This window comes from Plasmodium gonderi (genome assembly GCF_002157705.1).
Source record: "Plasmodium gonderi DNA, contig: Chr07, whole genome shotgun sequence".
NCBI lineage: Eukaryota > Apicomplexa > Aconoidasida > Haemosporida > Plasmodiidae > Plasmodium > Plasmodium gonderi.
The window spans coordinates 37,295-51,391 of NW_021628932.1; the positions used below are offsets into that span (position 1 = coordinate 37,295).

Genomic DNA, 14,097 nt, shown 5'->3' on the forward strand with positions numbered 1-14,097 from the left:
TTATTGATAAACGATGAAAAGCAACTTTATTCTACTAACAATACAAATTCTAAGACAATATTTTTTAACAGTAATTGTTTCCCCCCCGCACTTTCACACGAAGAGATAAAAGGTTATTTTATACGTGTCAAAACATTAATGTTTTTTTCAAAAATATATACTTGTGTAAACTTTAAAAAAATAAATAATTGCAATTATTTTATTATAAAGAGTTTATGCTTCTAAGATTATAATTTTTTTCAAAATTGTAAATGTATTATGTGATAACAAAACATTAGAAAAAATTATTTGTATTTTTAACCTTATACCACAAAAAGTATAGAGTAAATAAAAAACACAGGTTATGAACATTTTATTCCAGAATTATATTCTATTTTTCCAGATACCCTTAAATTCGTTATGTATTTTAAATAAATATTATCCTTTATAAAAAGCAGTAAAGAGCTGTAACTTCGACAAATTCTTTTAAAAAGGAACTCTCAACCCATATACTCTGATGTAAAATTATATCTATATATATATATATATATATTTATCTTAATTGTACATTATTAAGGACAGCACAGTAATGAAGTCGGCATATTTTTTTTAATTAAAATGTATAATCACTATTTACATGTATGTGACATATAAATGAAAATTTTCAAGTGCATTCATCTAGCAATTTTTATATGTTGCATTTAATATAATACTTATATAGATTTATGTCATCATGATCTTGAATGAAATTACTTTTTACCAATGTTTTATAATAATATTCAATGTGAACCGAAATTTTCTAAATTTAAAAAAATTTTATGCAAAAGTAAATCATCATATATCTAAGAAAAATTCATGTAATTATTTTCTGAGGAAAACAATAGCAAAAAAATTCATTTATTAAAAAGTGTTTTTATTACAAGTATTTCTTTTAATTAACTGTTTTTCTTTTTTTTTTTTTTCGTACAACATAAAAAAATAATCTATTTCTACATACTAAAGAAGATATTTATTTGACCTAACGAATTTTTTTATCACATTTATTTATTTACATAATGTTTTGTATTACTATTTTTTCTGTTTTGCTCACCTCAAGGTTGTTCAAAGTTACCTTACATTGAACCCCCCAAAATATTATTAATAATAAAAATTGGGATATGTTTACTGATGTATTAAAATTTTTTTTTTTTTATATATTTCTTTTTATTTAATGCTTATTGCATTATACCAGTCGAAGAATAATAATTAATTTTGTTTTAATTTTTACCTAAGAAGCATTTGATATGGGTATTTTTTTCGAGTATATTTTTTTACTAAGCCACTTTCAAATTCGCACTCGTAAAAATAATAGTGGATAAATAATATTAAAATGACTAGTTGTTATAAAAAAATGGATAATGAAGATTGAAAAGCATAACATAAAAACTAAAAGAACATGCAACATAAAATGTGATAAATCAAATGAAACCTTTACTGCTGGGTTTGGAACCATATGTATAACGGAATGGACAAGAAAAACTAGAATTAACATACTACTCCTTATCGTGAAAATTTTCATATTAACCTTTTTTATTTATATATCCGAATACCTTAGTAATGTAAATTTATAAATTTATTATATAAAAATTTGTTTATTAGAATTGTTACCAATTTTATATTATATATATATTTTTTTTAATTAAAATTACTACGAATAGCATTAAAAATATGGGACACATTTCTTTCATTCTTTTACTTTTTTTTCTGATGGTTGCATCTATATCCCTTGTATAACATAGTATAATACATTTAGGACATGGAATAATGAAAATAATGATTCGTGCAATATGTCTTTTAAAATTTTAATGTTGTTATCTGAAAATAATCTTGTTAATGCAATGTGTAAGCGTAATTCAGTATTATCATCAAGTAAGAAATATGGTTGTAAAACAATTTATCTGGAAAAAAAAAAACGTAAGTTAAATGAATTCTTTACCAATTCTAATGATGAAAACCATCAATATGATAGTGTTGATTTATTGGATGATGGAGTGTTACTTGGGATGATGAATCAAATTATACTAAAAGAGAAACACATGAGAGAAGAATATTCAAAAACAGATAATTCTCAAAAGGATGTATATTTTTCGCAATATTTCAATGATGAAAATTGTATAAGCCGAATTATGGATTTATCTGAAAAATCAAGATTATACAGAAGCAAATATTTGCGATTGCGATATCGAATTTTCAGACATTTGAAAAAACTTCTAAAAAGATTGAAAGTATTTTTTATAATGGAATATAAATATAATAAAAATATTATTGAAAATTTCCGTGCTAGTGATTTTTATTATTTTACATTTCAATATGTAAAATTTCACAATAAAATTTGTTGTTTTCCGTTGCGCAAATAAAATCTTATAACCAAATAAAAAGATGCCCTTAGTAGTTTGTGTAAGAGGGTGTATAAATTAAAAAAAAAAATAAAATAAAAAAATAGTAAATATTAATGTCATCCAAACCCTCAAAAAAGGGAGAAACCATTGTATCTTAAAATGTAATTCACGTGAATAATTAAATTTAAATGTATTCACACTATTATAATGCTCATCATATATTTTTCATGTTGAAGGTCAAAAAAATAGTGTATAGTTAATTAAGTTTTTATAATATACTCTTGCTTTTTTTAGCGTTAATCATAATGGAAATACATGTAAGTGTATTATCCTGCTACTATTTTATGTATTCAAAAAATTACATTTATTTTTCTAGCAAATGAATATATAGTAGGAGCATTTTTCTACTTTAACATCGAGAATTTCCTTTTCTTGAGAGATGATGCAGTTTTGCTGCAAACATTTGTTTGTCACATAAAATTATACATGTCTGTTCTTTTATTATTGCTATATATATATGTGTATATATGTGTTTTTTTTTCATTAAATTGCAACAAAGTGATCCAAATGATTGCTTCTTATTTAAGGCTTTTTTGTTTCTTTCTTTTACTCTAAAACTTTTTGTAATTCCTTATTATCCTAATAATTAATGGCTTAAAGCCACGTTTAATTTGTGGTTTGTTTGTTTTTTTTTAATTTAAACTTAATATATTTGTGTTCTTTGAAAACATAATAAAACAAAAAAATCCCTTATTAAAATTGTCTTAATGTTAATTTGTTTCAGCGTACACAATATTCCTTCTTTTTTTCTGATTCTCAAAGATATTTTAAATTATAATTATTTCTAATAATAAATATTTCTGTAAAGAAATGTTTTAAAAACAAAGTTAAATTATTTTCAAAAATAAAATAAATAAAATAATAATAATTAAATAAAAGCGAAAATTTTTTAAATAATATGCAATTAATATATATGCATATACTATATATTTTGTAAAAAGCTGCATCTTCCCTTTAAGGGAGCAGCCCCTCTTTTACATAGTCATTCTTTGTTTTTACACATCAACCTATAGTAACAGTATTACTATAATAACTATAATAATTTTATACAACAATTTAAAACATAGAAATTCATAAGAATGAAATAACTTAACAAATGAAATGTAATATATACTGAAATTTCCACCACGTGTTTTTCCTCATATCAGTAATTTCTTCTACTAAATGGGGCTCCGTAATTCATCCTTTTCATTTTTGATTATTTTTCTAAAGCACGAGTAACTTTTAATCCAACAAATGTCAGTTATATATTAACAGTTTGGAAACGTAATGATTATATGCACATGTGCATATGAGTTCCACATGAAATATGTATGTAATTATTTTCAATCTTTTCATATCAAAATTTTATTTATAATTCAACTCATTTTTCTAAAATTTTAAAAAACATTTCTTTAACTTGCTCGATGTCTATTTTTGTTAATGCGTTGCACATAATTATATTTGTTTTACACCTATCTGAAAAAATTCTTAATTTCGTAAAATTATAATACTTTTGTTACTATACATAATTTTAATGCTAATCTTAAATCAGGTGAATATAATATGGTGATATGTATATTTATTGGTTCAGACCTGTTTTTCAAGTGCATGTGAGTTTTGTCACCATAATAATTTCTGCCCTTATTCCAAACTGTCTTCAAGACCAACAAAAGATACATCAATAACCTCTTCTCTTAAATGACATTTTAAGTCGCTTTTTTCTTCAAATGCATTGATTTTTGTTTCCATAACAATTTTTTTTTCTTTATTGATTCCCTTTCGCATCTGTTCATTGTACATTTTTTTTTTGTCTAAGAAATAGTAGATAACACAAATGCACATGAACAAAACACCACACAGTACCCCTGTGTAGATAAATAAAAAAAAACTTCCTTCTTTATTTAATTCGTCATTTTTATTATTCTCATTTTCACTAGCATTATAATTATTATCTGATGTATTATGTCTCTTTACCATATACAGTGTATGTATTCCAGTGTTATTATGGTCATTACTTAAATGGCTATTATCTTGGCCATTTTTCTGGATGTTTATTTGTTTTGTCGATTTTTCATTTACCATTTTATCGGATTCTTTAACTTTTTTATTATTTATTGAAACATCACTTGTGTGAACATTTTTTTTCATAAACCCCTTCTCCAATATGACATTTTCTTGTTTTACTTCGTCCCAGTTTACATTATGTATTTCTTTATTGCCAATAACTTTGTCAACAATGGGAATATCCTTTAAACTCATATTTTTCGGTTTACTTAATATTTCTGCTTCCATATTTTCTTGCGCTATTTTTTCTTTTTCTATATTAACTAAATTATTAGACATATTCTTATCGTTTTGTAACTTCTTTCGATGAGCATTAAGTTCTTCCATTGTAGCTTCATTTTCTTTTATTAATGTATCCATATTTTTAATTGTTTCAGCTAACTTTTTAGCTACATTAATGACACTATCAATGCAACCTTTTGCATATTCGTATATATTCATATTATCTCTAGAAATTGTACTAAGTATCATATCCATTTCATCCTTTTTCTTTTTGTTATTTTCTAACACTTTTTCAATTTTAAATTTGCTGTCTATTAAATCATTATTGAAAGTTTTTATATAATTTAATTCTTCATCTATATCGGTAACAGACTTGTAAACCTTTGGTTGAAATTTTCTGACATTCATACTTAGGAGTTTATTTGTTATTTCCTCATATGTCCTGTATTTTTTTATAATTTCATCAGTATTATTATTAACTTCTGCTAATTTTTTTCTCATATGATACAATTTCTCCCCTTCAGTTAAATGCATTAATAAGTTTTCTTTTGTTTTATTTAAATTATCAAGTGTATCATTAATGTCCTTCTTCTTCAAAATAATTCTTTCTAAGATGGTTTCATTATCTTTTATCATATCAAATATTTTTCCATAAGTCCCTTTTGAGGAATTTATATTATTCATAATGTTATTGGTTTGTTCAGTTAATTCGTTTCTAATATTTGTATTTTCTACGAATTCGTTTTTATTCTCATTTTGTAACATTTCTAATTCCTTGACCATGAAATTTGTTGTATTCATTAAATGCTTAGTTTGATTTACATACTTTTTCACATTGTTATATTCATTTTCATTATCATCATTGAGATGAACTCTCTTTATTCTTGAATTAATATTATTGAATATTTTATTTATTTTTTCTCTAGATTCTGGTGTATAATTCTTATCAAAGTTATTCAAATCAGTTTCACTCAATTTTATGAAATTGTAAATACTCTTTAAATTATTTTCTCTCTCTAACAATTCTTTCCCTTTTATTTCTTCTACCTTTTTAAACAATTCAGCTATATGATTAAAAATATCATGACTTCTTTCAACTTCATTTAATTTAATCATGTTCATGTTTTTATAAATATCATCTATTTCCACTTTTTTGATCTTCAGTTTGTTGTAATAGTCTACAATATTTTTTATACGATTCTCCAAAATTGTTGCATCTACATTATCGTTGAAAGAATATATTTCCTTTTTTATATAGTTCACGGTTTTAATTGCTTCTTGTTCTTCTTTCACAAAGTCATTATAACATTTATCTGCATCAGATGTTTTATCCTCTAGGTTAATACTATTAACTAATCCATCCTGAAATTCATTCAATTGAGAAACGAAATTAATCATATTTTGATAATTGTTTTTAACATATTCTAAACATTTTGAAATATTTTCTTTCTGTTTTCTAATCATTACCAAATATTTGGATATTTTAATATTCACAGAACTACTAATTATAAAATTCCTACGAAATTGACAACTATTTCCTAAATCTAACAATTCATCAAGTGAGGAATTTATTCCTTTAACATTATTATCTATGATAATTAATTTTTTAATAATATCTTCAATTTCAACGTTGTATTTCTGTAGATCGGCAATTTCAGAGTTACTTTCACTGGAATATTCAACCTTTTTGTCTAAATTTCTTAACATATCCTTGTAATTATTTATATTCGTTTTCATTTCATTTATATAGTCTTCTTTTACTATTTTGATCTTCTCAGAATTATAAATAGATGAAATTTTTTTAAAATTCTCGTATTCTTCATTATTTTCTAGTATGTTATCATAAATATCATAATGACATTTTACTTTGTCCACATTTTTTAACTTATTTAATGCTTCCTCTATTTCTGATAAAACGAATACTTCCTCAAGTTTTGCTTTATTTTTATTGTTGTTAAATTCATTTTTTAGCTTTGCTACACTATAAATGTTATTGGCTTCTGTTGAAAGCTTTTCCCCTTCTATTTGTTTATTTTTTATATAACCTGTGTCATCCTCTATTTTTTTTATAATGCCATTTGCTTCCTTTATTTTACCAAGTATATATGACTCCATGTCTGATCCTTCTGATGAAGCTACTTCTACATTTAACCCTTTCTTTGGTTCTATTTTAATTTTATCATTTAAAAAATAATTTGCCACGTGGATCATGTTTTCATATATATTTTCCGCTTCCTTCTTATGGTACATGTATTTTGTACTTTTAATTTCATTAGCATTATTTATTGCATTATTCAATATATTCGAGCCGTTATTTATATCATTTAATACTTTTAAATCAGTAATATTTTTTTTAATATTCTCTACATATTCGTTAATTTTTGTATAATTTTTGGCAATGTCTTCCTTTTTACTATTCATAATTCTTATCATTTCATTTAATAACCTTGAGGATTCCTCTTTTTTCACATAACTTAATAATTCTTTTAACTCCTCCTTCTTTTTTATAAGTTCCTCTTTTTCTTTTTGTGCCTTTATTCTTATAATTTGGGCTTCACTGTATGTTGTAGAAGGAATCGAACTTGGAAATTCATAGCTTTTTATTAGTCCATATATTTTCACACATTCGTCGTAAATGTCCCTCATTCGAACAGTATAGCTATTTAAATAATTCATTATATCTAATTTTTCTAATTTTAATTTAAAAAATATGGATTTAGAAGGGTTTACCAATAAATTTATTTCATTTTTTGTTAACTCTATTGTAGCCATTCTCTTATCAGCATTGTCTTTTATCATTTTCAACAACTCTGTTTCGTAATTTTTTTTTTGTTCTTCTAATTCTTCTTTTACACGAATAGCATCCTTATATAGTTCGTTTAATCTTTTTTCTTCATTTTTCATAATTTGATTTTCATGTTTAACTTTTTTCAACGCTGTTTTATAATTTTCTTCTACTATTTTTAAATTATCCAAGTCATTTTCATTTCTCAGTTGAGAAATTGCTAACGTTGTTATCACGGAAGTGCTAGAACTCCTTAAAATTTGCTCCATATTGCTTCTTACACTTTTTATACTTAATAAAATGTTGTCTAATTGTTGTCTGTAATTTTTTATATTTAACAATGCTTTCATAGCGCCTTCATTAAGTTCTTCATTTTCATTATCCTCAATAAAAGATTGTTCTTTCATTTCTTTAACTATTTGTTCTTGATTATTCGACTCTTCCTGACTCTTAATGTCTGCATTTTTCATTTCATTCATTACCATGTTTATTTCTGTTTTTAGTTTTTCACAATTGAATTTTACTTTTCTAATTAAAGATTCATTTAGTAAGTCATTGATTAGTTTTTCATACTGCAAAGTAGATTCATTCAACACCCTTGTCTGTTTTGTATACTTGTCCGCTTCATCTATGTTATGTTGCACTTTGACCATGTTTTCTAATACTTCATTTATTTCATATTGTGTTATTCTTTTATGTTCAGGATTATCATGATCTTTTAGATAATCAAATTTTGTTTTTCCTTCTTTCGCACTATCGAAGTGTAATAGACCACTTGTTTTAAATTTTTCAGAATTTAACAAATATGTACCTGTGTTTTTTATCTCATTCAAAATTATTTTTCTTATTTCTTTTATTTCTTTGATTATTTTATCTGCATCATTGTCCTCTAAATTTGTCTTCATTTGCTCTTTTAATGCTTCTGCTTCCCTAAAACGTACTTTCACATGCTCAGTTGCATCTTCTGATTTTATTAATTCAGTTCTTATTAATTCGCTGTATTTATTAGATTCATTTACATTCCTTACAATAAAGTTAATAATGCTGTTATAATTCTCTGATAATAATAGTTCGTTTATTTCATTAATTTCATTCATAGTCCCCTTTATATGATTGTAATGGTTTATAACCTTTTCCATATTTAAATAAACGTCTTCTCTAATTTTTACAACTTCGTTCAAGGAGTTCAAAACATTAGTATCACCTTTTAACTTCTTGGATAACTCTTCGATGTGTTTTATTTCTTCATCCAATTTTTTAGCATCTCCAAGATGTTTTTCACAATTCGAAGTTGCTAGTGCTCTATCCTTAGTATCTACAGTTTCTTTTTTTATTTCTTCAATTTTATTAATCAGCGCAATAATTTGTTGTGTTTTATCTTGAGCTTCATTTCTTGTCTGAGTGATATTTTTCAAAAATTCGTCAATTAATTTTCTCTCGTATTCTAATTGAACCTTCTTTATATTTTCATCTATGTTATTTATATCATCCCTCTCTTTTTGTAACTCACTAGGTATTTTTATTAATTCCTTGTAAACATCCTCCATCTGTTTTATTATATCAAGAATGTGAGTAAGATCACTCCCTTGATTTTTGTCTATATTATTTAAATTATCCGATTGTTTATCGTATGTGGTCAATTGGTTGCTATAGTAACGAATTTTTTCCTCAAGTTTTGGAATAATGTCTTCTTTCATATTTTTTATTGTACTTTCATTTTCTGCAATTTTAACACTTTTATAATATTCGTTCAGTTCTATAGCTTGCAATTTTTGTTCTATTCCTTTTACAGAACTTTCAATTTTGTTTTTCTCTTCCCTTATGTTATTTATCAGTTCTCTCACAATACTGTAAATTGACTCTAAGTATGTAAGAGAATTGCTTATAAATAAGTTATCCTTATTATCGTTAAATGCACTGTAATGAGCATTTAATTGATCTACTTCCCTTTTAATTTCACCCCAATCATTTACCTTTTCTGACGAATCTTGTAAATGATATTCTTCTCTCTTTTCATGTAGATAACGTTTTGAATCGGTGTAAATTTTTATTAAATCCGTTGCTTTTTTTACTACAACACCCATGTTATTTTCATCTAATTTACCATTTATATTACTTACTTCAGATTTTAACCTATTTAATAATATTTTTTTTACATTCTCACTTACTAAAACATCCTTTTCAATTGAACTAATTGCTTTTTGCAATTCGTCCTTTAAAACGGCTGTTTTAATTTTTAAAGTGTCAATTGATACATTAATACCTTTACATTCATGTATGCCCTTGTTTAAACGGTTATGAGAATCTATAATTTTGTTTAAACTTTCGATTATTTGTATAATTTTTTGTATTTTCTCAGTCTTGCTTTGGTATATGTTCTCATACATACTTAATTGCTTATTTGTTAGTTCACGTTGAATATTACCTTTTAATGTTTTAATTCCTTGAGTATAATTACTATCATCAAGTAAATGGAAATAATTTTCCATATGATTGTAAAATTTTAAATATTTATCCATATTCTTTTTCACATTCTTAATGTGATCCATTTTTTGGGATAACTCATATTTACTCTTCGAAAAAGTATTTTTTATTTTGTCGAAACCTGAACAACTGTATGTTTCTTTCAGAGCATCATTAGATACTCTCAACTCACTGAAATATTCTTCTTCCTTTTTTAAGGTGTTTTCCTTACACTGTTCTAATATTTTTTCTTCTTTTTCGTATTCTACTATATTTTTTTTTAATTCATCATATTCACTTTTATATATGTCTAAAGATTCTGTCATTTTATTATTCAGGTCTTCGCTTTGCTTCTTTGCAATATAACTTTTAAGATATTCTGTATTATTTGTTTCATTCCTTAATTTATCATAGGTATTTATCAATTTTTCGTTGGTAATAGTATCTAATTTGGTATAAGCAGATCTTAATTCATCGATATGTTTTTCAACTTGGTCCATTTGATTAATATTAAATGTTTCATCTATTATTTTACGCTTTTCACGAACAATTGTACCAATGGTTTCAATAAGGTCATACATATCCCCATTATATAAATCTTTAAATATGGAATTAATCTCATCATTCGCTTTATCCTTTTTATTTATAAATTCATGTAGATTGCTGTATGATTCTATATTAATTAATTCATTAATTGTTGCAATATCTTGATTTCCCTTATCTCTTAAAACAATGATTTCTTTTAACTTGCGTATTTTGTTAGTCATGTCTTTTATCTTTTCTTTAATTTCTTTTTCGTATTGTGCAAGTTTTTCTTCCTTTTCCTTTAATTTGTTGACCTCATCAACATTATCCACCTTTATTTCTATTTCATTAATTTTATTTTTTAAATTTAACATGTTCTCATGCATATTATTTAATGTTATAGCACCCTGTTTTATTACATTTCTTTCTTCATTAACATTAGATATTTCATCTAAAAGTAAAAGTGCCTTTGTTGTGCTATTTTCATATTTTGTTATTTCATTTACCTTATTTAAATGTCTATTTCTTCTTATATGATACAAACTCTCGCATTTATTAGAGATTAATTCAAATGCTCTTAATATTTCTTCTTTGGTTTCCGCTTCTTCTTTGTATTCATTCTCAATATCTTCCATTTTAGGGTGTGTCTTTATATTTGGATACCTTTTAAAAAACTCGACTTTCTTCTTGTTTTCCTGAAATATTTTTTCTGCATATTCAACAATTTTTTCTGATGATTTAAGAATATTAACACTTTCTGTGTCAACAAATATAATATTAATTAATGAATAAGCTTCTTCTTTTAATTTATCTATAATTTTAGAAAATAAATCATTAGATTCTTTTATTTTCTCTTCATACATTTTCTTAATTGGAATATTCAAAATCATAATATGATGGAACACACAATAGTTATTAATTAATTCTTTTGAGCTATTTAAAATTTTTCCCTCCTTCGTATTAAACAATCGACCATTTGCATGTATGTCAGATAATATACTACTTGCATCATTAATTAATGATCTGTTAATAACATACATATTCTGAAGGTCTTTTACTTCTTCTCCTAATATCTTCAAAAGATATATAGTATCGTTTATATCTATATTATCTTTTTTAGCGTGTTCTAATATTTTATCCAAAGTATTATAATCATTAATACTTTTATCAATAGTAATAACTGACTCGTCCTTAATAGTTGCAATATTTTTTATATATTTATTTAGAAGACGAGCATAGTTTAAAATATAAGCATTACAATGGTGTGTACAATTTGATTTTTTCAAATACTCGTATGCTTTATTTCTAATATCATGTACCACAGGTTTAATTTTATTAGTATACTCATTCACATACTTTTCAAGGGTCTCCTTTGCTAATTTTAATTTTTTTACATCTTCATCTTCTATATTTATTCCTGAAGATGAATTTTTACGAAATTTCACTACAGCATCTATTTTTATCATTTCATTTTTTGCTTTAATACTATTTTTAATCAATTCGTCTAATTTATTTGAATTCTCGTTAATTTTTTTTTCAAGTTCGTCATTGTAATAGTTATAATATTCTTTACCCTCTGGAATGAGATACCTAATTTCTTTTATTGATTGTAAATCTACATAATCAAACTCCATTAAGAAAATGGTGTCCGAATCTTTCAGATTATTAATATAATCTTCTAAAACGATTTTATATAAGGATCCCAATTTTTCATTTGGGACATTAAAATTTCCAGTGTTCTCTAAACTATGGGAACTTTTAACAATATCATTTGTTCCATGGGGAGATTCTAAAATAACCTTACCTACATCCTTATCATAAGGTTGATCATTTTTCGGGTAAGTGCTACCTAAGCTTATAAATGAAGAGTTGTAAGATTCATTTTGTCCTGTTCCATCTTCATTATTTGTTTTATTAAATTCTTTATCAAATTCATGTGCATTGTCTATTTCTACACTTTTAAATTTCTTCTTTTTAACACCCTTGTTCTTGAAAATTTTGTTTTTCTTTAAGTCCTCATAAAATGTGAAAAAGCTGAAATTGTCGTAATGTTTCCTTATATTGTGTAAAACATTTTCCCCTTTATTTATATCTACATGTGAAAGAAAAATTAACATGTATATTATATTGAAAGAAAAAAAAAAAATTTTAAACGAAGAGAGTATACGAAGAACAATTATGAATGTTCAAGGTACACCACACACTTGTTTTCATATTGCTATTACCAAAAGATGCAAACATTAGGCCAAAAAACGTTGTCCAATAAAATCCTTTCTTCATATTTTAAAAAGAAACAATGAATCCTATTCTGAATCCCTTTTTTACAAAATTAAAGCAATACATTATGTTTTCTTATAAATTATATGGGTATTAATTCATTATAAAAATTTATTCGTTGAATATGTTTTACACGTTTTCATTTTTTGTAACATTTTTATCTCAAAATGTAGTTTTCCCCTTTATTCTTTTTTTTTTTTTTTTTTCAGGAAGGATATTTAAAAGGATAAAAAATAGAAAAAAAACATAGGAGTCTTACTAAATGTTTATACAAAAAAAAAAAAAACGTTGTGCCTATTACATGAAGATCAAAATTGTGTCATAAAAGCATGCCTTTATTATAAGTTTTAGAATGAGCCATACAGTGTGTCAAAAATAATAGTAAATTCCTTTATACATTTAATTCTAATGCAATTCCTAAAAAAGGAATTTTATATTGTTTTATTCTATTCTATTTTTTTTTTTTTTTTTTTGAAAATCATAGATGTATGGCATACATATTATTCACAAGTGTATACATAGTCACACAAGAAAGGAAAATAAAAATAAAAGCAAAACGCTGGCTTAGTAACTATATTCATGTATTATTATTTTCGATGCAAAATATAAACAAGTATTTGGCCTAAGCACCACTTAAGTAAGAATTACTCGATTTTGCCTGTTTGCACATTTTTAAAACGATTTTTTCTGAACAAAAAATTAAGCACAAGTCCTAATTCAATATATATTTCGTGAATCAATCTAAACAATACAATTTTTACATAAGAAAAATAATGATAGTAATCTACACTATATGACAAAATTAAAAAAAAATTCCTTGAGCTTATTACTTAATTAGAAAAAGCCTAATTATAGCCCCAATTTTACGCCAAGAAGATAGAGTTAATCAAATTTTACACAGTTTAGATAAGGTTGCAATTTTCATTGAAAATTAATTGCACAGTGCTTAACCAGTAGGCTCTTTATATATGTATAATTATTTACATATGTTTATAAATACCTGATTTCATTTATATTTGTGCTTTTCTCCTTATAGTGTAACTTTCCTTATTCAACTTTTCCAGCTAGAAACAATAGCCTAAGTGCGCAAAAATCAACAGCCTCCTCTTCTTTTTACAAACATTTTAAATCTAGTTTCAAACACCTTTACACAATGCCAAGTAAAAATAAAAGTATATATTACAAAAATTTTCTATAACGCACATTTATAAAATTGTTCTTACTATAATGAATTAAATAATAGGTTATATAATTTTTATATTTATAACAATTTTTACTTTTTTTTTTTTTTTTTTTTTTTTCTATAATTTTGCTCAGTGATTGTTACACACTTAAATACACATATTAACTAGCATTCCCATT

The 14,097-nt window shown here is 24.5% G+C and overlaps 2 protein-coding genes across 2 annotated transcripts; one reads left to right on the forward strand and one right to left on the reverse strand.

Annotated features, from left to right (window-relative positions):
* Positions 1–1,376: 1,376 nt before the first annotated feature.
* PGO_070050 (hypothetical protein) lies at positions 1,377–2,375 on the forward strand (the record flags this gene model as incomplete). The annotated part of the gene is made up of 2 exons (XM_028686878.1): positions 1,377–1,523; positions 1,758–2,375. 2 exons carry the CDS (start codon positions 1,377–1,379, stop codon positions 2,373–2,375), a joined length of 765 nt encoding a protein of 254 aa, XP_028542679.1.
* A 1,665-nt stretch (positions 2,376–4,040) lies between these two features.
* Positions 4,041–12,738, reverse strand: PGO_070060 (reticulocyte binding protein 1b; the record flags this gene model as incomplete). The annotated part of the gene is made up of 2 exons (XM_028686879.1): positions 4,041–12,550; positions 12,684–12,738. The coding sequence occupies 2 exons, from the start codon at positions 12,736–12,738 to the stop codon at positions 4,041–4,043; spliced, it is 8,565 nt and encodes a 2,854-aa protein (XP_028542680.1).
* Between the last annotated feature and the right edge of the window lie 1,359 nt (positions 12,739–14,097).